The sequence below is a fragment of the Tiliqua scincoides genome, chromosome 8, assembly GCF_035046505.1.
Source record: "Tiliqua scincoides isolate rTilSci1 chromosome 8, rTilSci1.hap2, whole genome shotgun sequence".
In the NCBI taxonomy this organism is placed as follows: domain Eukaryota; kingdom Metazoa; phylum Chordata; class Lepidosauria; order Squamata; family Scincidae; genus Tiliqua; species Tiliqua scincoides.
Window position 1 is genome coordinate 49,475,072 of NC_089828.1, and position 26,126 is coordinate 49,501,197.

A 26,126-nucleotide genomic window follows, 5' to 3' on the forward strand; every position below is an offset into this window, starting at 1 on the left:
ATTTCTGTCACCTCCTTATGTGACAGATTTATGCGATCAGGAGAGGAGGGATGGCACTTGATTGCAATCTAATCAATCAAGCGCAGTGTGAAGAGAGAGAGAGAGAGAGAGAGAGAGAGAGAGAGAGAGAGATTTTTTGTGCTGGTTAAAGCACCAAAATCTGAGGTTTTCCTCCAGGAAAACATTTCAAATTAATTGAAATGTGCTTTAGGAGGGTTAAAAGACACTCCTTCACACAGCGCATAATCCCGCTGCCCCAAGCGGTGGTGATGGCCATTAGTTTGACTTTTAGCCATGGTGGTTTATATTGTATGTCCAGGTTCAGCAACTGGAAGTTGGCCTCTGAATACCAGTTGCAGGAAAGCAATGGCATGGAAGATTTGTTTCCTTCATTATCTGTCTGTGCGCTTCACTGGGTCAAGTGGTTGGCCACTATGAGAAACAGGATATTGTTTCTAGATGCTGGACTCTGGCCTGATCCTGCAAGGTGCTTATATTACAACATTTGCCAAGTAGAATGTTGGTACTTGAAAGCTGTGCCCAAGTTCTTGAGGGTTAATTATGGATAATGATAACCAGCCTTGTAAAATATGTCCGCAAATGTTACGTTTGGCACTTTTTGTTTGTAGCATCACGTTTCTCCTGTAATGCTTTGTTTATTTCTTTTCCTTTCCCCACTGCAGGGTCCACACATAGCATCAGTGACACTTGCTGCTTATGAATGTAATTCTGTCGATTTTCCTGAACCACCTTATCCTGACCGCATTATATGCCCTGATGTAGAGGGAGTTGAGGGATCAATTTCTTTATGGACTATCATTTCGAAAGTGAGGCTGGAGGCGTGCATGTGGGTAAGAAACAAACACTTTAATTTGCTTAACGTTATAGTTTGAGCAGCTTTGCAAATACCTTTGTAACAGTTAACAGTCTGCAATATTTACTGGCTCGTCCAACCCAGTCATACTTGTGTTAGGGCTTGTTGGCATCTCAATAGCTAGAAAGAAAGAAGTACCAATTCTTTGCTTGGCCTCCTGAAGGTGAACCTGGCTCACCACTGATGATCAGGTGCAAATAGCATTGTGAAATTTACATGCTGTAATGAGAGAGAGAGAGAAAATACTCAGAATTGTACCTTGACTGCTTGAAGGGGCAAAACTGCAATTGATGTTTAAAGCAGCACATGACAGGCGTTTTAAGGTGCGCCTTAAATACTTCTCAGTGGCTATTAACGATGTGTGCATGTTTCTCTACGGAAGAGCTCATTTGAGGATAAAAGAAAAACAATTTATTCATTGTCGTCTTAGCAGTGAAATAAGAATGGTTAGTCCATTCCCTCCCCCCATAGCCTCAGGGAAGCCCACTCACCCACCCCTCTGCAGATTTTTGGCCCAAGATGTACCACAGGCAGGGCATTGCGTGGCACTCTTTCCCTTACTGGGTGATGTGCTCAGTGGCTCACCAACAGGCAGAAAGAGCCACTGCTGCTGGCCACATCCTCCTCCACTACTGCCACTCCCACTCTTCCTGGATTTGAAAAGGAAGAGAACAGAGGGGAAGAAGAAGGGAGATGCTCTCGCTAGCCCCAGGGCCTCTGAGAGGAATTGTATCAGGGGGTACAAGGTTTCTTTTGGGCCCCTTCCCAAAGGGGGAGGGGGACAATGAAGGCAGGCAGAACAGGGAGCAAAATAGGGCAGTGGGAAGGTGCTGATAGCCAGAATAGTCGTTGGAGCCCAGGTCTACCAGGATTCTTGAAGAGCCCAGGTCTACCCACCCATGTGGCACTGGCATCTAAAGTAATATGGAAAACCGAACACACTCCTAAGTCTCTCTAAAAATCATTAAAATATATAAAATCCATTGCAGAAAATCAGCATCATTGTAGTTAGGCTCGCACTAGAATGGACAGTGTACTTTGTGCACCAAAATGACCTTCTGCAGCAGTTGTAGCCCTGCAACTGGATCCCTGAGCTCCTATATACTCCTTCATGGTTATCATATCCACAAGCCAATGAGCTACTGTAGCAGGTCAGCTTCCTCCCATATTTGACACTCTATTAAAGAGGGTCGTGAATGCATTCCTGGACCCGGAGTGCATGGCTTGCAGCAGCAGTTGCCATTGCTTGCACACGCTTGTGACCCCAGCATCATGTGCAGTTCAGGTGAGATAGGAAAATGTAAGATTCCAGGAAGTCTCTGGACCCCCTCTCTTACTCCTGGGCCCCCTTTCCGACCCTGGGCCCAGGAACAAATTACCCCCTTTACGCCCGTCTCCTAGGCCCTGGCTAGCCCACCAATTAGTAGCAATCCCAACACATTTTGAATGTTTTCAGGGGGTGGAATGATTATTACTGAGTGAAATGGTTCTGCAGGAAGGTACTGAACCTGAATCCTCATTGTTGTCTCCTGTCCTCCTTGTTTTATCCTCTGAACAAGAGCTGCATGGCTCAAAATGTACTTATCTTTTGTCATTAAATGATCTCTTGCACCCATCAGAATCTTCATTTTTGGCTTTCAATGCTGTTCTCTTGTTTGCCATCTTAGCATTTCTCCTTTGCTCTTGTCTACTTTTTATAAGATGTCTTTGACTATGACACCTGCATACCTTGAGAACTATTGTGGTATTTATTGGTAATTGTTAATTATGTGTTTATCCCTCCCTTACTTCAAGGAACTCAGGGCAGTGTGCATGGTTCCACTTCTATGCAGATTAGATAGATTAACATTTCTTAAATTGATTGACAGCCCTAGTTGAGTTGTGGGTGTGGGTGTGGGTGTGTGTAAGTGTTGCATTTACATGATGTCACACCAGCCTGCATTAAGTGTATCTAAATTGATATATTGTATGCTCTCAGTAGACAGCTAGTACAGACACAGCATTACATCCTGATGAAATGAGCTTATCTATAAAAGCAGCCAGCAGGTTTATAATCTCTCTTTCTATACTGTATATTATTTAGAGCAGGGTACTCAAATCCCATCTGACCTGTGGAGTGCCCCCAGTCTCCAGTGTACCTCCAGAGGGTTGCTGGAGCCTGTGCTGATCCGACACAACTGCTCTCAGCGTGAGGGCGACTGTTCGACCTCTTGCATGAGCTGTGGGACGAGAGCTCCCTCCACTGCTTGCTATTTCGTGTCTGGGAAGCAGCAGTGACAGCGAAGGAAAGGCCGGCCTTACTTTATACAAGGCCTTTTATAGGCCTTGAGCTATTGTAAGACCTTCATTCATGTATTTAAGTTCCATCTAATATATTAATTTATGTAAATTTATTCAAATTTGAAATGTAAATTTTTTTCCCCAGCCCCCGACACAGTGTCAGAGAGATGATGTGGCCCTCCTGCCAAAAAGTTTGGACACCCCTGCTTTAGAGCATCCTCCATAAAGGCTGTCCTGACACTTTTTTCCCAGTGAAGGCCATCGTATGACTCTTCCCCGCGGGGATCCTCTTCCGCCTGCTACTGTTATCTGATGTCATGACATGTTTTTTTGGTCTTGTTTACATGAATGCACAAACACTGCTTGCTAGTTTCCTGTAAGCTAAATGATGCTGGCAGCTGCATCTCTCAGTGTTTCTCCCTCCCCCCCCCTTTGTTCTAATTCTACACTTTTTCTGGAGAAACCAGTATTGGAAAAGTTCTCTGGCTTTTGTTTCTGTCCAATCACTTACTGGAATTGTACCTGCTCTATGGGAATGTGTTGCTAATTAATATTTCCTTTGCTTTAATATTTCTTTTATTTAATAATAAATATTAATATATATACAGTAAATTTTTCAAAATGAAGCAAAATTGTGAATGAGTCACAAAAAGCTTGAACCCAAAGTGACTTGCCTCCTACTTGCCATCCAGCTTCTCCCTCTGTTATACACAGATACTGGATTCAGACAATCAGAAGCTGTGTGTGGTATAATGAATGGAGCATTGGACTTGATCCAGGGAGATTCCAAATTGTGTATTGTGAGAAACAAATCAAATAATTAAAAGCTTCTGTTAAAAACTCCAACAGGAGAGGCTGCCCTGCTGTGTCTCTGCATGGATGACTCCTCTAGAATCAGATAGCTCTGCTGAGTCTTGTCATCAGCTGTGACTGGAACATTCGATACTGACACTCAACCAGAATTGCCTATCCTCAGCGGAGGCTGAATCTCTGCCCTGGACTTACCTTCTTCAGCCTCTTCCAGGGAGGGGTAATTCTGTTCCTCCTCTGTACCAACATCCAACCTCAGTCAAGGAAGAGAGTTAGCAGAATTATCCACCCCCCAGCAACCTTGAACAGAGACTGTGCCAAAGCACACAGGCTTCTCCCAGGGCAGGTGGTGGCTTCATATTCTAAAGCAGACCTTTTGGTCTGTAAGGATGAAGGGGGGCCTCTGATTTTAATTCAGGCAAAGAAAGGTTCCTCCTCTGTCAAAAGTTTGGAAAACACTATTATTAGGTAGGTCTGTTTCATGGGATCATATGATCTCCATGCACGTCTGAGCTGTTTTGCAACCCTCGGCATGTGACCCAGCTAATTCAGAGAAAGTTCACTTCCAGTACATGCAGAGCAGCTTTTTATTTTCCTCTAGGTTAGCAACATGGAAGCCAAAACAAAGTGGCATTTTTATTGTGGAACAACACCTTCCCCCCACCCCTCGCTTTTGCATCATCACTCCAAGAACTTGTTCCCAGTTCCGTGTTGATGTGGGAGGGGGCTAGAATCCCTACCATTTGTTGTCAGAGTCATGCTTTGAATCATCATTGGCAAACAGGAAGATTACAGCTTTGTACACAATAAGCTGTTTTAAACTCCTCTTTTGTTCTGTTAGGGTGGAACTGGAAGTTGAGTTCTGCACAAGACTGTTCTCTCTCTGTAATATTTAGGCACACTTATCCATGCTCTTTTCCTGTCAGTAACAGGCAGTTTTTTTTGGGGGGGGGGGGGAAACGACACCAGGATGATGACATGAGTGAACTTGATACAAGGCTGCCTTTCTCGGCAGCAAGCAGGTGTCAAAGACATACAGGAGATCTTAAATTTGAGAGGAACCAGAATGTTGCTCCCACTATTGAGGAGTTGGAACTGGTTACTAATAACTGATAATTATTCCATTGGAACTGCCTACTGATGTGTTTCTTTGAGCTTAGAGACCATAGCAACCTGAGACAAAGCTGTCTGAAGGACAACCTTGTCGCTTATATGCGGATCCATCTTTTTCTAAGCCTGTAGTGTGTTTCCTCGTCAGAGGTGAGATGGATGGATGCACATGGTCTTTTCATTCATGTCTTCATGCCTGTGGAACATTCTTCAAAACTTACGCTGAAATAATAATAATAATAATAATAATAATAATAATAATAATAAACTTTATTTATACCCCGCCCTTCTCCCCAAAGGGAGCCAGGGCAGCTTACAACATGTTAAAAACAGATTAAAACATAATTTGACAAACAGATAAAAACATATTAAAACACATTAACAGATACCATAAAAACAGTAGTCAGATAAAAAGTCAGATAAAAAGAGCATAAAGCAGCAGATCGTAGAGGACACAGGCCTGTAAAAAATACTAAAAGATGTTAAAAAGATGTTAAAAAGGCCATGAACTCAGAAGGCTTGTTTAAACAAAAGGGTTAAATAAATTTGTTAATCCTTCAGGTGCTATTAGATGCTTTATGAAGGCTATTCAAGGAACTTAATGCTATTGCTGAATATTTGTTTTAGTGGATTCACTTTTTTCTGTGTTGGTTTTTTTTCTCTTGTGATGTTGCTGTTTCATTTGTGGATTTTCATAATTTGAAATTGTTTTTAGAACTAGATTGCAAGCTGCCCTAGAGGGATAGGAAATGTGGTTAAGTAAATAAACCAGGATTGTCCAAGCACCTGGAGCCTGGATTATTTTTTTCTCATGTACAGCTTCTGACAAATTATTTTTTAAGAATATTTATGTATCGCTTCTGGGGTAAAAAAATTCACAAAGTAGTTTGCGTAACAAAATTAAATAGAAACATTTGTTCTGCATTCCAAAAAGGCTCACAGTCTTTAAAAAAAGAAGCAAGGGAGATACCAGCACCTGCCACTGCAAGAGATGTTATGCTGGAATGAATTGCTCTCCTCCTGCTAAATATAGTGAAGAAGCATCACTAAAAGGTGCTACTTGGTTGGCAGGTTTTAGTCATGTTTGTGGTCTGGATGAAATGTTCTCCCGTGTAAAACGCACTGTTGGGGTTTGGTGAAGTGGTCTTTTTCAGGTTTTAAGTTTTGACATCTCCAGCCATGTGTAGCCTGACTGGCTTGCTTTGAGTCATCTGGAACCACTTCCTCTAAGGGCACATTTCTGCAGCCCAACTGTGCTTCTCTTGGAGACCATCTGTGAAGTAGTAGGGCCTTGGGGGCAGAAGATGTGTTTGTCCCTTCTGTAATCTCTTATTCTTGCATATCAGGGGCACAAAACTTGTAGGCTGCACACCATGTAGTAGCTTCTCTTACCATGACTCCATGAGAGCTAGTTAGAATCCCAAGAGGCTTAGAACTGGTTCATTCTAAGCTTGGGTCAAGTTTACCAAGGTCAGGAGAGAATTTGGCATGCCCAGTGTGCATGCAGACCTTTGAGTAACTCTCATTGCATGTTGAAGGTAAAGTTGTAGACGTGGTGCACAAACAACTAGGATGTACTATCCTTCCCCCCCCCTTTTCAGGGGAGAAAATCATGTGCATCAAAGGTGTTCACATAGAAATGTTTATGTCGACTGATCACATGTAATCTCCCCACACAAGCATATGCTGCCCACTACTGCAAGACTCTAGTGATTCGAATGTGTGAAATGTCCAAGACCAGCCTGCCCATGAGGCCAACTGTGAGGTGGTCATCCCAGGCCGCAGACTGCTGGAGATGTCTGCCTGTACTGTACTTCCCTGGATTTGGAAAGGAAAAGGGGAACAGAACAGAAGAAGAAGTGTGAATGAGAGGAGAATGGCCGGTAGGGCTTCAGACATGCTAGCCCACCACTCTCTTCTTCTCCATTGCTTCCGTTTCTACTCTCTGTTGCTCTCTTCTTGCTCTCTTCTTTTTTCAAATTCAGGGAGCAGGAGGAGCAGTGGAGGCAGTGGCCGACACTCTCTTACCTGGCAGTGCGACATTTGGCAGGCTGCCTCAAGTGCCAGGCGGTCTTCGGCCAGCCCTGCACAGATCATTCCTACATCTGTGACTTGAAACCCCACATTTTGGACTGAGGAGACAGGTCGGAGTATGGAGTGACCAAAATTTCCACCGTTGCGCTGAACACATCACCCTCCCTCAATGCAATTTGTTCACATCTGGATAATAATGGAAATGTAAACACATGAGTGTTATGGCTGGGTGTGTGTGTGTGTGTGTGTGTGTGTGTGTGTGTGTGTGTGTGTGTTACTTTTTTCCTCTGTAACCAAATGCAGGCTTCAGCAGTTATCCTAGCATCTTCATCTTTGTCTGTTATTGTTATCTTATTTTTAATGTTTAAAACCAGCTGATGATTTTGTTAGGTTGAGACAAAGCAGCTGCAGTTCTCCCCAGCAGCTGCCTGTGGGAGGCAAACAAAGAAAGCCAAAGAGCTATAGAGCTGCTTGAAAAGGGACTCGATAAAAGCATGTGTCACTCAGCCGCAGCTCTGAGCAGAGACATCTGCCTGTGGCTGAGGTATATCCCTCCTCCTGCCAGCTGTCCGATTGTTGTCCTCTGTACCTTTCCTGCATTCTGAGCCACTGCTTGAATCTGATCCAAGCTTCCTGTTCCGTTAACCTTTGATTAGCCAGATGGCCAATGCGGATCTCTCTGGACGGAAACACCCAAAGAGGTGCGCTTTAATCGACAGGGTGAAACAATCTGTTCTGGCCTGAGAAAAACAAATACCACTTTCTCCCTTGTAGCAGAAATGCAACTGAGCTCTGCTACCGTTGTCTTCATTTGACTCCTGACATCCCTGATCACTCTTCATTGCTGGAGGGAATGTCAGGGCTGGCATTCCCTTGCTTAAACTGATATGCACCATACAGCTGGAGAAGCTTACATAAAACAAGGGGGTTCACTGTTGTTTCCCACCCATTCCAAAATTCTTCTTTCTTATTTGGTGGATTGGGTATCATTTTGGATTTGGAACAGGTTGCCCCTGAAGTTAAAATGCCCTCTTGGCTGCAAAGCTTTCCCGCTTGCCATTGTGCAAGTTGCCATCTTCCAACCTAACACCCCTGCACGGTCGTCTAGTCAATATTAAATGGGATCATCGCTACAGGTGTTTATTTCCAGGGAGTAAGATAGGTTTACAGCCCAAGTCTTACTGAACACAATGGGCTTACTACTGAGTAACATAACCCCATTTTCAGACACTTCTAACCATAGCACCTTCACACCGTGCTGAACTTCTTGGGAAAAGACAGGCTACAAAAGAGGTTATAAATATAATTGATACGTTTTATCTGTTGTACTTTTCTCTGATTTTTCCAAAGATCTGGGCTGTGAACAGTCTTCCAAAGTCTCACAGTAAAACAGAATTTGCCTCCATGAGCTGTGATGATGGCCCCTAGCTTAGATGGCTTTAAAGGTGAATTAGACAAATTCACGGGGAGCGGGGGGGGGACGACGACAGAACTACCAGTGGCTACTAGTCATAATGGTTATATGCTACCTCCATGTTCAGAAAGGTGAGAGAGAATGCCTTCATTTCCAACTTCAGGGCTTCCCAGATGCACCTGGTTGGCTGTTCACTAGGGAAACAAGATGCTGGACTACATAATCTTTTGACCTGGTCTCTTCTTAAGTGTTTATATTAAAACAGAATAAAACTTTAAAACTTGGGCATGATTATTATCTGCATGCTGCTAATTGAAGAAGACAGCAAAACAACTTCTTTTTCATTTTTTCTAATCCAGAACATTTTTGTTCTGGGCCCTGAACTACTGAGGCTCACGGGCCTACCTTTGAGTGCGATTCAGCTGGCAAGCATCAGAGACCCTTTTAACTGATGGTGCCGCAGCCCTGTAGTACTTTCTCCAGGGAAGTCCACCTGGCTTTCTCTTGGGCCATTTTTAAATGAAAATGGAAGACATTGATTCCATTTGGTGTTCTAAATTTTAATCAGCCCTGTGTGGTGTGTATGCACAGAGTCTCTCTAATTGTTTTTTCTTAAATCAATATGTTTTCATTATACTGGGCTTTTTGTGTCTTTTTACCTTTTGTAAGCTGCTTTGTGGTGATATTATCAGGAAAAGTGGGATATAAATATGTAAATGAAGCAAATTAATAAGAATTTATTTAAGGGAAGAAAATGATGGTTTCTTTATTCCTGCCCATTTCCAGGGTGCCGGAACAGCCATTGGGGAGCTGCCTCCATACTTCATGGCTAGAGCAGCCCGTCTGTCTGGAGCAGAACCTGATGATGAGGAGTACCAGGAATTTGAGGAGATGCTGGAACATGCAGAGACTGCTCAAGTAAGGGCATCCTGAGGATGAAATTTTACACCAACAGTGTTTCATCTGGGCAAAGGAGTTATCGCTGCTGGAGGGAGGGGACCTCCTTGCTTAAGGGCAGTTTGGTACAATTAAGATCCCTTCTGTTCCCCTCTTTCGTTTTGAATCTAGGGAGTGAAAGGAGGAGAGGTGGAGGGGTTGGGGCAGACAGTAGTGGGCACCCCCTACTAATTCTCAGCTCAGAGCAACTATTGACCTGGGGTGGAGAGGCAAAGATTGTTGAATTTACCTGCCAAGATCACTTGTCTAGAGTTTATCTTCACAAGAAGACAAAATTTCAAACATGAATAAATTGGGCTAATTTTTTGTTCAAGTCGTTGCAAAATGAACCCATTCTGTCACTAGCCCAGATTTTAGAATGTTGCCTTTGCAGGAACTTGACTAAGGGAGAGGAAGGAAGTAGGAGAAATGTAAGATTTCATAGAGCAGGGAGAGGATTGGAGGGGGGGGTTATACTGGCTGCAGGCAGATGGATGCCCCCTCTTGAATCCATGGGGTTCCGAGCCTTAACATAACACCCATTTGTTCATCCCCCTGGCTTTAAAGCCTTGAGAGCCACTTTACATATTAGGGTTTTTAGGTATATGCTCAAAAAAATTAAGTGTGACTATGACATGCTGGTGTTTTGAAAGCACATGTCATAGAGGTACACGTCAGAGAGCTAGAATTCACTGCTGGTATGCCTGATGATCAAACTTGGGTATATTACATGCAGTGGGTAAAACAGTCCTGAGGAATTAAGACAGGATTCTGATTATGATGTCTGGGATGAAAAGCAAGAAATTGCACTGAGGAAACAATCAAATCAAACACAATGCAGCCGCCTTGCTGAAGATAAGCCTGTCTGTGTCTGGTCAGAGCCTGGGTGGGAGACCGACTGGGCACCTTCTGCATGTTGCCTTGAGTTCTGTGATAGAAGAAAACTGGGATACAAACATACTCAAGAAATACGTATAAATAAATCGCCTTAATCCTCCTTCCTCTGGCCCCTGGAAGCTGTACACACTTCCTGTCTAAAATATTTTACACGTATACACACTTACGAAGCTGTTATCTCCTGAGTCTGGCTGTAGATACTGTAGATACTCAGGCTGTAGATGCCTGAGTCAGGCATACTTCAGCATTGTGTCCACTGGCAGCAGCTGTCTCAGGTTTCATGCAGAGATTGTTCCCATTTCTACCTGGATTGAAGCTGGGACCTTCTGCATGCACTCTACGTGCTCTACTACTCAGCCACACATGCAACCTACAAGGAATTATATGTCTACCTGATGACCTTGGACCTGAGAACCAAAAGATGCTAACACTTCATGGGTCTGTTAAGCAGCCAGCTGCACTTGCTGTCCATTCACATAAGAAGCTTTGGTATCTATCGCTGGCTAAAGCGAACTGGAGTCACCTTGTGGCAGAAAAAACATTGCGTGAGAAGCCACCCCAACACTCCCATCTCTCAAGGATACGCGGGTTACGCACAGACTTCCAGCTCCCGTGCAATTGAGCTCCCTGGCCAAAAAAAATATTTGGCAGTTGCCCTGTGTTACTATCAGTGGCTTGCTGTTTTGTTTACTCTCTCTCAATTCTGTCTTGTCTTCCTTTAAAAAAATACAAAAGCAGAGAAGGATTAAGGCAGCCAAACCCAGAGAGATAAAGCAGGGACTGGTTGGGAATGATGGAGTGTCAGTTGTTCCTAGGGCCTGGGGTTGGGTTTTTTTCTCCTCCGTTGACTCCTCTGAACCTTTGCTGGTTGTGGTTTGTCTGGCCATCACATGATTTCTCTGAAAATTCCCCCTCCCCTCCATTTCCAGTAAACTGTTTGAACAGGGATGACTCAGAATGAAACCAGCTTCCCTGTAACCACAGGACTTGTTAAAGAATTTGTCAACGTGGACTCCAGAGGGGGGGGGGGATGTATATATCTATTTTTTTTTCATATTCAGCTTAAGCTTGTTAGTCTTCAGGTTAGTGTTGCATCATGGGTTCTATGAGATGACTTCCTGCCCAAGAGAGTGAGATGGACTGTGCATCTGCAACGAGTTAAAATGATGAACTCCTAGAATCAGAGACCATTACCAGAGAAATCTCTCTCTCTAAGCATTTCTTAGAGCTTTAGTGGGAACTTGTTCATTTTCCACCTATCAGCGTGAAGTTTCTCTTCTCTTTTTTTGTTTCCTGCCGCTGAGTGTACAAAGTACACCAGCCACACCCAACTCCCTTCACTTTTAGGAACTTGGGAGGGCATTAGGTGAACAGTCATGACAATTTAACGGTTGCCCAGTGGCAGGTGTAGCTCCCAACAGTGTGTGTGCGTCTAAAGGTGGAGTTTCTGGCTAAATCATTCATTTATAAAGTTCGCTAAGTTAACTGTCCTCAATCTGTTTCTAGATTTTATTTGGTTTTAGTGATGTAAACAGCTGCTTCTGACATTGTATTATGATATCTGATAGGAACAGTCTTCCACACAGATAGAAAGGTGAAATGACACATTCCTAGATTTCCTGCATCTCCTCTGCTCTCACTCTGGCCTCTCTGATTTAAAAGCTAAGAAAGCATTTGTAAGGTATTAGAGGTATGCAAGAAAAACATAAATGCCCCATGACATTTCTTCCCCAACTATCGAATGTGGCAGATCAGAAATTTTTACCCCTCAGTGTTCATGGGACCAATATCATATCTGCATCATCTTGTTACTGCTTTTTCTTTCTTTCCTGTAAGTTTACTAAGGACTGGCAGCCAGTGGCTTGCAAACTGGCACGGCCACACACCACCACTTTTGAATAGCACTGCCCTTTAGTATCCTGTTATTCATAATTAATGTTCATAATTTTAAAATTAGCAGTACTGTGTGAAATGATACCATTGTGCTCTTAGTGATTATGTGCACATTTATGTGCATTAGAGATGCTAGAGGCATGCCCCTCTAATTAATTAATAAGAATGAGAAAATCTCAATTCAGAGATTTAACTTAAAATTGAAGGCAAGGGGGGCTGATCCCTGAGGAATGAAAATGTAAGCAATTAACAAGAATTGATTCCCATAAGCAACTGGAAGAGTTGATTCCCATGTCCTGTCACAAACTGCTTTTGAAACTCCTCTCTGTTTCCAAAGTGGCTGGCTGTGTGTGCACACGTGCGAATGTGACCAAAAAAAATTACAACAGGAGTCCAAATCCCTGCTAGACACGTGGAAAAGTTACACAGTTCTTTGAGAATGTTTTAAGCTGGGCACATCTTTTGCTGTACGTAATTCTTTCCACTTGCCAAACTTCGGTTTCTTGATTAGCATAAAAATCTGCTCCAATTGGCTTCTGAGTCTTCTCTGCTTCCCCCGCTCTAAAAGACTCTCTTGGTTGCCAGACAGTATAGTTTTGTTGCTGTGACTTCTTCATTAACCAGCTGTAGGCATGCTTAAAATAGTTTACAAGCTCATTTCACAAAAGGAGTAGGAAAGTTGATAGGAGAGTACCATGTTTGAGACAGAGGAAACAGTGAGATTCCGCTTCTTCTCTTCCATTCCTCCCCCCTTTCCGGCCACCCAAAGGGCATTGATTTGGACCCAACATCAAATGCCAACCGTTGGCTGTCTCTTGGATTTTTCTCATCAACTCTTTCCTGCCCTCCTCCTCAGTCAGTTTCCCTTCTTTATTAATTGTTCTCTGCATTTGGCCTCTGTTGCCTCAATGGGTGGCCACCAGAAGTTTTGTCTGCATGTTGTACATTCCAGGACCTTGAGGCATTCATTTTGGTAATACATGCAGGGGTGGATTGTGTTAACCCTTTCAACTTTGGGCCAAAACTCAACATAAAAGTACAGTGTGCCTAGTTCTAGCTTCTTCCCCTTTGGAAGCCTGTCTTTTGGGGAGGGGGGGAAGAGCCATCTTCTTGGAGTTTCTGTATCCAGTGCACCCAGCCAGGACACCTAAGGAGGGGTTTGGGGTGGCTATTCCCCAAGGCCATTCTGTCTATGAGGTGATTGGCAGAGGAATGGTCAAGAGGATACCCACCTCTTCCTGCCCTGCTTGCTACCTTTGGCTCTCTACCTCCTTTTGCTCCCTAGATTCAAAAAGGAAAAGGGGGTGGAGTGGAAGAGAAGGTGTAAAGGAAGGGGTGAGTAGTGGGCTGCTGCTACCAGGCTTTCAGACAAAAAGAGTCCTTTTCAGCCCTACTTGGAGATGCTGCCAAGGAAGGAACCTTAGGCCTTTTGCATGCAAAGCTGTTGCACTACCATTGAGCTATGGCCCTTTGCATAAAGACCTGTACCTGGGCTCTTCAGTCTAGGAAGAAGGTGCCTGTGGCAGGGACATGACTGAGATATGAAATGATGCATTAAATCAGGGGTGCCCAAACCCCGGCCCGGGGGCCACTTGCAGCCCTCGGGGACTCCCGATCCGGCCCGCAGGGAGCCCCCAGTCTCCAATGGAGACTTGCTGGAGCCCACGCTGGCCTGACACAACTGCTCTCAGCGTGAGGGCATCTGTTTGACGTCTTGAATGAGCTGTGGGATGAGGGCTCCCTCCACTGCTTGCTGTTTTACATCTGTGATGCAGCAGTGGCAGTGAAAGGAAGGCTGGCCTTGCAAGGTCTTTTATAGGCCTTGAGCTATTGCAAGACCTTCATTTATTCATATAAGATCCATCTCTAATGTATTCATTTATGTAAATTTATTCAAATTTGAAATGTAAATTAATTCCTTTCCCCCCCCCGGCCCCCGACACATTATCAGAGACATGATGTGGCCCTCCTCCCAAAAAGTTTGGACACCCGTGCATTAAATGAATAGAGGGAAGTTATTTTTCTTCTCACACAATACCAAAACAAGGGGGCATTGACTAAAATTGTCTGGCGGGAGAGTTGGACCAGGCCAAAAAATTTCTTTACCCAGCATGTAATTAATCTGTGGCACTTCTTCTCACAGGATGTTGCGACAGCACCTAGCCTAGGTGCCTTTAAAAGGGGATTGGACAGATTTATGGCGGGAACGTCCATCAAGGTTACAAGCCATGATGACTATATGCAACCTCTGGGTTTTAGAGGTCTCTGAATGCCAGATGCAAAGGAGTGGAAACAAGATGCAAGTATCTTATTGTCTTGTGTGCTCCTAGAGGCATCTGGTGGGCCACTGTGAGATACAGGAAGCTGGAATAGATGGGCCCATGGCCTTGTCCAGCAAGATTCTTCACATTTTCTTACATTCCTCTGGCTGTTGTCCACAGTGACTGACAAACATTTTCCAGGGTATCAGATGGATATTCCCCAGCCCGACCTAGAGATACTGCCAGGAGTGGAACCTGGAACTTTCTGCATGCAAAGCAAGTGTGTTCCCAATAAGGGAGTGTAGTTGGATTTCCAGAAGTTGATTAGACAGTCCTACTTTGCATTTATAGTCAGGTTTGTATCACGTATTCTCAATTTTTAAAATAATTTACTTGGATAATAAAAAGAGCACATACAAATAAGAGAAATATACATTCAAAGATAATAGGGAAATATGCAAAGAAGGGGGGAAAAAAGTAATTGACTAGCGGTCTAGATACTAGCAATTCAATCTGCTGAACTAGGTTGACTAGATACTAGCATTTTTTGAACCAGTGACCACACTGACAACAACCTTAGTAATACCATAGGCATTCTTTCTGAACAAGTATCTTTCCCTGAGATGTTCGGTATTCCAGAACAGCATGCATTTCTCCTAATGCATTCTAAGCAAAATGATTGCACTGTCCTGGCCTTCCTGCATTTTAATGTTCCCAACATTTCACGATTCGCGCTTGTGCACCTGCCAAAAGATTGCTCACCAAAAACCTTGTTTCTGTTCCTCACGAACTTTCTAAGAATATTTAACAAGAGCTGTGGTGTTTAAGGAATGCAATTCCCCTGTAATTACATTAGTTTTTTTTCTAACACTTCATTCCAGAATTGTTGAACTGCTGCATAATCTCATCAAATGGGCATAAAAATTTGTATTTGAGGCATAACATTTGACAGTGTTAGTTGGATACTGTGTGATACTTTGACATGGAGATTCTGCCACTCATATAACCCAAAAATTTGACATGGAGAATCTGCTGCTCGTGTAATCCTCTTTTTACTTTTACTGCAATATGAGCTGAGATTGTGGCACATATATTCTGTCTACATCTTAACAATCCTTTAAGGCAAGTCAGTGTTTACCCAATATTTTGATGGAGAGGAGTGGTTTGTCTTGGGCCACCTACTAGGTTCTTGGCAGATGTAATATTTGAATCATTGTGGTTCATTTAGTTGTGTATATGGGATTACCCATTTTTTTTTCTATACAAAAAAAAATGGCCACACGGCATCTCTGATCTGAATTGGGGCTGAACGGAGGTGGTCTATTCCAGTGGTCTTTAACCTTTTTGTGCCACAACCCAAAAGAAAGAAACTGTGGACCCACTTTTGATCCCAACCCCCTCCTGGGACCTGCTCCACCCACCTCCTGCCTTGTTATTGCCCTCCCAGCACTGTTCATTGTAACCAAATATTCTTATTAGAGAGATCAAAAAAAGTTACCATGAAGCCTGGCACTAGTGAAAGCTATTTTTAGCCCAATTGCTAAGAACCTGAGCAGGACTGGTACCTGTCTCCTAGTACCTGAAGGGGTACATCAGATGCCTCCCCTTTTACCTGGTGGTGCTCTAGTCCAGTGATCTTCCTTTTTCATTCCCGTAAATTGTTGCAACCCCACAACTGAGGCTTCATAGCCCCATTGGGGTTCCAAATCCAAGGTTGAAGAACACTGCTCTGTCCCATCCTTGTGTGGTGCTTTGGTGCTGAAAATCTTGCTTCCAAAACTACTCTTTGCAGCAAATAACAGATTGGGGGGGGGGTAAACACAGTGAAGCTTTCATGGCTGGAGTCCATGTTAAAACAGTGAATGATTTTGGGGCTAAGTGCTGTGGTCTAAATAATATACCAGTAAACTAAATGGACCCTAAACAGCTAAATGTTCTACACAAACACTCAGCACTAAAAACTGAATGCTAAAAAAGCTAAAAAAAAAACAACTAAAAATACACTCAGAGCTAAAACTAAGGATTAAAACTGAAAACTCAAGTAATAACTTAAAACTAAGAACTAAAAGTGGGTATTCTTTTTAGTATTTAACCCCTCTTTTCCTGCATAGCAGTCCCAATTTATGGTACCCCAGTAGTTACTTTTTATTTAAAGAAGAGAGAGAGAGATGGCTGGTGATGTATCATAAAGTTGTAGAGGCCCTTGAAGGCCACTTATTTCAATCTCCTGCTTGATTCCGGAAATCCAGAACTAGAGCATCCAGAACAGATGGCTGTCTACTCTCTACCTGGAGACCTTCACCAATGGAAAACGGACCACCATGCTAGAGAATTGGTTCTGTTGTTGGGTGCTCTTCCCATTAATTAGTTTCTCCAAATGCTCAGGCAAAATCTACTGTCCTTTGGGCAGCAGAGAACAAGCCTTTCCCATTTTCTGTGTGACAACCCTTCTGGTATGTGGAGAATGTTGTTTGAAGAATGGCTTAACTTGATTACCCTATTGACTGTATGAGGGTATGGATTTTTATGTATTAGCTGTTCTTCTCTTTCCTCTTTCCACCCCCGCTGTCTCTTTTGTTATGGATGTTAAGTTTTGGGTGCGGGGATCATATTGTTTAGCTTTCTTCCTACTGCTCTTATTACAACCGTATATAAGTCAATATTGCATCAGCTATTTGCTTCCTATTTATTAGTGGTTGATAGATCCCTTTTTCTTGTACTTAGGCAACAAAGAACTAATGGGTTTGGAAGGTGAGAGGGGAAGTGTGCTATTTATGACAAAAAATTGAAAATCTTCAATTTTTTGAAGACAAAAAATTAAAATCTTTCAGAAGGTGTTCGACACGGTCCCTCACCAAAGGCGACTGAAAAACTCCACAGTCGGGGAATTAGAGGACAGGTCCTCTCATGGATTGAGAACTGGTTGGAGGCCAGGAAACAGAGAGTGGGTGTCAATGGGCAATTTTCACAATGGAGAGAGGTGAAAAGCGGTGTGCCCCAAGGATCTGTCCTGGGACCGGTGCTTTTCAACCTCTTCATAAATGACCTGGAGACAGGGTTGAGCAGTGAGGTTGCAAAGTTTGTGGACGACACCAAACTTTTCCGAGTGGTAAAGACCAGAACTGATTGTGAGGAGCTCCAGAAGGATCTCTCCAGACTGGCAGAATGCGCAGCAAAATGGCAGATGCGCTTCAATGTCAGTAAGTGTAAAGTCATGCACATTGGGGCAAAAAATCAAAACTTTAGATATAGGCTGATGGGTTCTGAGCTGTCTGTGACAGATCAGGAAAGAGATCTTGGGGTGGTGGTGGACAGGTCGATGAAAGTGTCGACCCAATGTGCGGCGGCAGTGAAGAAGGCGAATTCTATGCTTGGGATCATTAGGAAGAGTATTGAGAACAAAATGGCTAATATTATAATGCCGTTGTACAAATCTATGGTAAGGCCACACCTGGAGTATTGTGTCCAGTTCTGGTCGCCGCATCTCAAAAAAGGACATAGTGGAAATGGAAAAGGTGCAAAAGAGAGCGACTAAGATGATTATGGGGCTGGGGCACCTTCCTTATGAGGAAAGGCTACGGCGTTTGGGCCTCTTCAGCCTAGAAAAGAGACGCCTGAGGGGGGACATGATTGAGATATACAAAATTATGCAGGGGATGGACAGAGTGGATAGGGAGATGCTTTTTAAACTCTCACATAATACCAGAACCAGGGGACATCCACTAAAATTGAGTGTTGGGCGGGTTAGGACAGACAAAAGAAAATATTTCTTTACTCAGTGTGTGGTCGGTCTGTGGAACTCCTTGCCACAGGATGTGGTGCTGGCGTCTAGCCTAGACGCCTTTAAAAGGGGATTGGACAAGTTTCTGGAGGAAAAATCCATTACGGGGTACAAGCCATGATGTGTATGTGCAACCTCCTGATTTTAGAAATGGGTTATGTCAGAATGCGAGATGCAAGGGAGGGCACCAGGATGAGGTCTCTTGTTATCTGGAAAGCTCTTCAACCTCTCCAGACTGAGAGCAAAATCCAAAGTCCAGCTGAAATGTCTGCGTGACTTCCTCTTTGCCGACGATGCAGCTGTCACTACCCACTCTGCCAAAGATCTCCAGCAGCTCATGGATCGTTTTAGCAAGGCCTGCCAAGATTTTGGACTGACAATCAGCCTGAAGAAAACACAGGTCATGGTTCAGGATGTGGACTCACCTCCCTGCATTACAATCTCTGAGCATGAACTGGAGGTTGTCCATGACTTTGTGTACCTTGGCTCAACGATCTCCGACACTCATTCTCTCGATGCCGAGCTAAACAGGCGCATCGGTAAAGCAGCTACCACGTTTTCCAGACTCACAAAGAGAGTCTGGTCCAACAAGAAGCTGACGGAACATACCAAGATCCAGGTCTACAGAGCTTGCGTCCTGAGTACACTTCTGTACTGCAGCGAGTCATGGACTCTTCGCCCACAACAGGAGAGGAAACTGAGCGCTTTCCACATGCGCTGCCTCCGACGCATCCTCGGCATCACCTGGCAGGACAAAGTTCCAAACAACACAGTCCTGGAACGTGCTGGAATCCCTAGCATGTATTCACTGCTGAAACAGAGACGCCTGCGTTGGCTTGGTCATGTCGTGAGAATGGATGATGGCCGGATCCCAAAGGATCTCCTCTATGGAGAACTCGTGCAAGGAAAGCGCCCTACAGGTAGACCACAGCTGCGATACAAGGACATCTGCAAGAGGGATCTGAAGGCCTTAGGGATGGACCTCAACAAGTGGGAAACCCTGGCCTCTGAGCGGCCCGCTTGGAGGCAGGCTGTGCAGCATGGCCTTTCCCAGTTTGAAGAGACACTTTGCCAACAGTCTGAGGCTAAGAGGCAAAGAAGGAAGGCCCATAGCCAGGGAGACAGACCAGGGACAGACTGCACTTGCTCCCGGTGTGGAAGGGATTGTCACTCCCGGATTGGCCTTTTCAGCCACACTAGACGCTGTGCCAGAACCACCTTTCAGAGCGCGATACCATAGTCTTTCGAGACTGAAGGTTGCCAATAATACCCTGGGGCATTTGGTGGGCCGCTGTGAGATACAAGAAGCTGGACTAGATGGGCCTATGGCCTGATCCAGTGGGGCTGTTCTTATGTTCAGCAAAACTTTTTTTTTAAAGAAAGATGTGGCTAATCTTAACTATACTGTTTTTTAAAGCCACACCATTGAAATGGCAGCTAGTTGGACTCTTGGAGATGGCCCTGTGTTAACTTTACCTAATAAAAACACTCAAGTATTTACTATATGCCCCTAGTCCTGTATTCAGCCTGTAACCAGCATTTTTAAAAGGGAGCAATTTTTGCATAATGATACGCTGTGAGCGTCATTTTTACATGCATGCCCAGTTTGTGCATTCAGGATGCTAGACCTAAGTTTGCCAATTGCTTAAAACAAAGCCCCACAGGATCCCACTCTCTTCTTCACCCTCTTTCTTTAGAGGCCATTTTAGGATGTCCAAGGGATTACTCTCCTGACTTATTTTCTTGTTTAGTCACGTTTTGAGTGAAGCAGCTGCCTTTGTGCTTTCCCAAGTGAAATGGGTGACTGATGAGTTAACCAGCAAGACATCTTTCAGCAGAAGTGCTGAGCAACCAATGTGTAACACTACTTTTTTTCTTCTTCCGTTGCTCAATTTCTTTGGCTGTCGGCAAGAGAACATAGTGTTCCCAAGCTGGTCGTGTTCTCTTGACTCACACACACCTGTTGCCCAGTATGCAGGATAGAAGATGACGAGAGGGCTGTGTTAAGTTACCTTTGTTAAACTGACTTGAAAGGAGTGAACTAAAAACCCTTCCAGAAATCAGGCACTCACAAGTTCTCTTCGTTTGAATTTCTGTGTGCATTAAGATCTTGAAACCTGCAGACAGCTCCCTAACTTATGGACCTGGTTCTGACATTTTCTCCCCCAACCCAAGAGGGATCAAATGTCAGCCATAGGCTAGGGCAGGAAAATAAAAATGTATAGGAACATCCCTGCTGGATCAAGCCAAAGTCCCAAATAGCCCAGCATCCCTCAGTGGCTTCCCAAATACATTTGGGAAGCCTACAATCAGACAGTGAAGGGCCTGCATCCAAACAGCGCAGCCAAGGGCTTGTATGTACCCAGTAAGATGTTACTACTTTTATTTCCCGTATGACAGAAAACTCCCACCCTCAATGACATGTTGACAAAACCATTTTGGGAACCAAGTTTTGAAAGGTGTACAACAAAAAGACCACCTTAGAATTTTTAAACTTAACAGAGCAGAAAATAGACCTTGAAGATGGAGAAGGGCAGAAATAATAAGATTGGGTGCTAAGGAGCCATATGACAAATTCCACCAAACTGGTGGGACTCAGAAGCTGTCTTTTGCAAACAGCAAGCCACTTTTGAAAGGGAGGGGAGTTCCCAAAGCAGTTTTGTCAACACTGAGTGCATGCAAGTCCTTAGTTATACATCAAGTGGCTGCTTGGATGTAGGCCCAGGTGTTAAAGTGGAGTGAGTCACATGACCTGAAGAAAGACAAGCTGGGGATGAGGTGGCAACACCAGCAGATGGGCCTGATAAAGAGGCTGGAATGGAAAACTCTTTCCTTTTTCCTTTGCACCATGCTTCCTTTAATTGTCTCTTGCTTCTTCTGGGCGTCTGTCATTACCAGTTAGCTCTTTGACGTATATGCAGCCCGTGGCCTTTGGCTGCAGGTGGGATGAAGCAGTCAGCTATGGAAGCAACAGGGAGAGGATGGTTTGGCTCCATCTTATTTAGAGCAACTTCCCTTTTTTTCTTTTTTTAACTGCAGCTTTCATTACTGAATTTTTGGCACTGTCTACCTGGGACGCAGCCTTCTGCAGAGATGTGAGGGCTCAGAATAACACTGCCTTGTCAACAGGCCATTTTCACTGTTTTACAAATAGGCTTTTTGGAGGCTATCTCAAAATGTTTATGTATACCAGGAGTTCCCTGATTTGATTTTTTGTTGGCTATGTCAGCCTACTCAAAAAAAAGTCTATTATGTTTACTTCTCTTTCTGTGTTGGAAGTCTTGATTTCTTAAAATAAATAGTTGCAGGGATGTAGCTGAGATGCTGTGCTGCTGGCCTCTATTTTTAACAATTTTATTCCCTGCCTAGCTAGTAAGACTCTTCTTGACCTGATCTGCTTTGCTCCATTAAATTCCTCATGAAGAAATAATGTTGGCTCTGGGGGAATTGTGGTTTGCAAAATGGAAGCCAGCCTTGGATTGAGAATGTGTGCTAAGTATTTTTTCCTGTGCATGTCGTGTCCCCCCCTTTTCCTTAAGAACATAAGTCATGCTTGATCAGAGCAAGGTCACCCTGTTTCCCCATAGTGGCCAACCAGATGTCTGTGGGAAGTCCACAAGAAGAAGAGCATGAAGGCAGTAGCCTCCCCTCGCTGTTGCATCCCCCAGCAGCTGGTATTCCAGCACAGTGACAGCCAAGTGAGATCCGCCACCTCTAACCCACCACCATGCACTCCTACCCTCCAACCCGGAAACAGCAACTTCAAAAATGGAGTTTCAAAACTCCCAGGCTATGAGAGCAAGTTTCTTACTTCTCATGCCAGTGCCTCCAAAGCAGCCTTTCATCATCCAAGTAGGAAATTTGGAGAGTTTGGAACGAATCGTACATCACACATGCTTCTTCAACTGCCTAGTAAGAAGTAATTATCAAATTGTTCATTTGGAAGATGAGACAGGTATCTCCAAGGGAAAGTGAAGAGTCCAAGCTTCAAGTCCCTGCTCAGCCCTGAAGCTCACCGGGTGGCCTTGGGCAGGGCACAGCATTTCAAATTAACTTTGAAGTTTTGCTGGGAGAATTATGTTGTAAAGGAAACAATAAATCATGATAACTGATCTAAAGCATTCTACTGTCACTCCTGTAATTTTAAATAAGTTTCCATGCCGGGTGGTGGTGAGCTGGTGTAGTTTGAGCTCCTCCCCCTGCTGCCATCTGCACTTTAAGTCTCACCTGAGCCATGGATTTGCTGGACAGCTTTAGGCAAGCAATGAGTCTCTCAGCCAGAGCTCCTGGCAGGGCCATCCTTCTTAAACAACAGGCACCTGCCTTTGCTGTTCCTCCTCCTGTTACTCTCTAGATTCCAAAAGAAAGAAGAAGTGGAATGCTGAAGGAGGAGAGGAAAGCGGCATTGAAGATGCTGTGCTCCCTCTTTCTTTCTGAATCCAAGGAACTGATTTCAGAAGAGTGGTGGAAGCAACCAGCAGATATAATTGTTTAATTAAGCTGACATAATGGCTTGATTTTTAAAATACATTTTTATTACTATTTGTTCAATTGTTTGGGAGTCACCATTTCTCTATAACAGTCTTCTGAATTGGCTCCTCCCCTTCCCTTCCCCCTCTACTGTTCCACTCCTTGTTCCTTATTGACTTTCATTTCCTCTTCTTCATCTCTTGCTTCTTTCTTCTCCTGTGCAAACAGTCAGCTGCTTTTGTCCGTCTCTTGTCCTTCTCTGAAGCCTCAGAGTCCATAGTTGAAATAATCACCCAATATATTTTCAACATTCCCCTCCCCCGAGCAATCTGTCCTTGCATCTGTTTTAATAAAACCTTTCCCCTCTGCCATCCATCTGGCAAAATTTGAGCACATTTTTATTACTCTATCAGTGTTTTGAGAATTGACTTCTCTCTAGATAACTTGGATAATCCATTGATATTTGTTATCTCAAGGCAGTTCATACAATCTGAAGAAATTGAGTATTTTTCTTGGATTGTGCTATTTCAAATAAGAAGCTACATGTTTGAAAATGCCCTTCCCACAGAGAAAACTCCATAAACATAGAAAACTAGCATTTGATCACTGTCTTAATATATTGTTTCTTAAATTGGAAGCTACTTTGGAAGCCAGTCCTGGCTGAAACCTGGAGTTATAAATAAATCAATTAAAAGTTTAAAGAGAACTCTAGACTGAAATCTTCTCCCTGGCATGATAGTTTTCTGTGTATCAGGAGATTGCTATGTGATGAGAGCATTCAAACATTCCTCCACTCACCTGTAGCCATCAGCTCTATTACCCAGGAAAAGATTTTCCATGTAATTTCTGCAGGTTGCAGGTCTGCCTGTCCGTAATGTGGTGATGGACTGCTTGGTGGGGGGGACTTTGGGCACCTCTGCCACCACTGCCCACCTCAGTTTCCTTGGCTGCCACCCTTGCTGTCACTTCTCCTCTCCCCCAGCCCACCCTGTGGTAACTGTATTTGAAAAGGAAGAGAACAACATGGAAGAGGAACTAGAGCAGGGGTGTCCAAACCCCAGCCCTGGGGCCACTTGCGGCCCTCGAGGCCTCTCAATGCGGCCCTCGTAGTCCCTAGTCTCCAATGAAACTCTGGCCCTCCGGAGATTTGTTGGTTCCCGCACTGACCTGACGCAACTTCTCTCAGTGTGAGGGCAACTGTTTGACCTCTTGCGTTAGCTGTGGAATGAGGGCTCCCTCCACTGCTTGCTGTTTCATGTCTGTGATGCAGTAGCAGCAGCAGCAAAGGAAAGGCCAGTCTTGCTTTGTGCAAGGCCTTTTATAGGCCTTGAGCTATTGCAAGACATTCATTCATTCATATAAGTTCATCTTTAATATATTCATTTATGTAAACTTATGTAAATTTATTCAAATTTTAAATGTAAATTAAATATTTTTTTTCCCCCGGCCCCTGACACAATGTCAGAGAGATGATGTGGCCCTCCTGCCAAAAACTTTGGACACCCCTGAACTAGAGGAAAGTGGTGGTCTAGAGCTTCCCTGAGAAGACACTCTGGTCCATCACCAAGAGGAGAAGACACTCTCCTCTTCTCTCCTCTCCTATGTTCTCCTCTTACTTTCCAAATACAGCAAGTTCAGGAGCAGAAAAAAGATAGAATGGTGGCACCTGTCATGCCTACTGGTGTGCCACTAGAAAAAGAGGGCTCCATTTGGTGGTGCCAGGTAAGGATGGCAGTAGCATTTGGCACCCCTGCCTCAGATCTTGGTCTGGCTCTGGCTGATGGTAGAAAATGACCCTATGTTGTGGGCTTCCTCTTTTGTGGACTGAGGGATGACGGGCAACATAGAAGATGGCTTCTCAAGTGGAACCAACTATGGACATTTGATAAGAACAGCAAGACCTGGTGACTTGAAGTGGTGACAGATAGGAAGAAGAGATGGAGCTCCTCCTTCTAACTAGCATCAGTGACCATTCCACCTGGTAATGTGTGAAATAATATTACCTTACTCCACATACATATGCTTTTTTATTTGCTGTCTCTTATCCCTTTTGTGCTGCGTCTTTGCTTTTGCTTAAACTGGGCCTTGCATCACCCAGGCCATCCTCCTCTCGCCCTTATAACTTCTAGTGATAGAAACAGGGACAGTTCAAGTCTTCCTGACACTTGAAGTTTCATGCCAAATTCTACTACCCCTTCTCTGGTGAGGTGCCAGCTGCTGCCATCTAATCTACCATTCTTCACACTTCTTCTCCCACTCCATCTCCCTTTTCCTTTTCAAATATAGGGGAGCAGGAGGAGTCAAATGGGTGTGTGACCCCTCCATCTAAATACCTCGTGTAGGGTTAGATGCTCCTGGAGGGGGAATCTAACTCACTCCATCATCACTAACAAAGGGGTCAAACAGGGCTGTGTCTTGGCCCCCATGCTTTTCAACCTATTTCTAAATGATCTTGCCCCTTCCGTGAAGGAAGTAGATGGCCATTGTCCAAAGCTTGGCACAAGCCAAGTGCCGCTACTTCTGTACGCGGATGATGCAGTACTGATATCTCGTACTAGGATTGGCCTGAAACGTCTGCTCAGTCGTGCCACAGAGTATTTTCTGACCAACAAATTGCAGATCAATTATGCTAAATCTAAGATAATGGTATTTGCTAATAGATGGAAAGCTTTTAAGTGGTCTTGTAATGGTAACAAAATGGAACAGGTTAAGCATTTTAAGTACCTGGGTATCAACTTCCATTACAGACTCACTTGGGCTTTTCATCGCAGGGCAGTGCAGAACGCATCCAAACTAGCTTCCTCAGCCATTTCCCGTTTCTTTTTCACCTGCGGAAATGGTTATGTTCCGGCTGCTCTGGAGGCGTTTAAGGGAAAGGTTCTTTCCCAGGTTCTTTATGGTTCTCCTGTCTGGTATAAGGTTATTAACCAATCACTAGAACGCATCCAAGCCTCCTTTTTACGGAAGATTTTGGGCTTACCCAGGTGCGTTCCCTACTCGGTCCTGTGTCTCGAGGTGGGGTTAATTCGACTAAGGACTACTGTATGGTTAAGACTTTTGAAATTTTGGTTTAGGATTTTATTTAACCCCACCTCTTCTGATCTAATGCAACAATTATTATCGGATCCAGTCCTGCCTATTGAGATCACTGATCTTCTAACTAAAATTAAGTCAATAGGGCTGGACACTGAAGAGTTAGGTATGATTGGTTGTGATGCAGCTTACAGAATTGTCAAAGGAAGAATTCTAGATATTGAACAACAAGAGCTGTTTAGTGCCGCCAGAACCACATGTTCTCCACTCCATCTTCATATTCCAGTCAGTTTTGGGAAACCGGCCTCCTTCTTTTACCACCTGGTGTGCCCA

General features: G+C 44.1%; 1 protein-coding gene across 1 annotated transcript in view; it reads left to right on the plus strand.

Annotated features, from left to right (window-relative positions):
- VMP1 (vacuole membrane protein 1) overlaps positions 1–26,126 on the plus strand; it is a 138,701-nt gene that overhangs the window by 52,410 nt on the left and 60,165 nt on the right. Inside the window, exons 6-7 of the mRNA XM_066635611.1 lie at positions 684–851; positions 9,309–9,440. Coding sequence (XP_066491708.1) covers positions 684–851; positions 9,309–9,440 — 300 coding nt within the window. The remainder of the gene's footprint in view (positions 1–683; positions 852–9,308; positions 9,441–26,126) is intronic.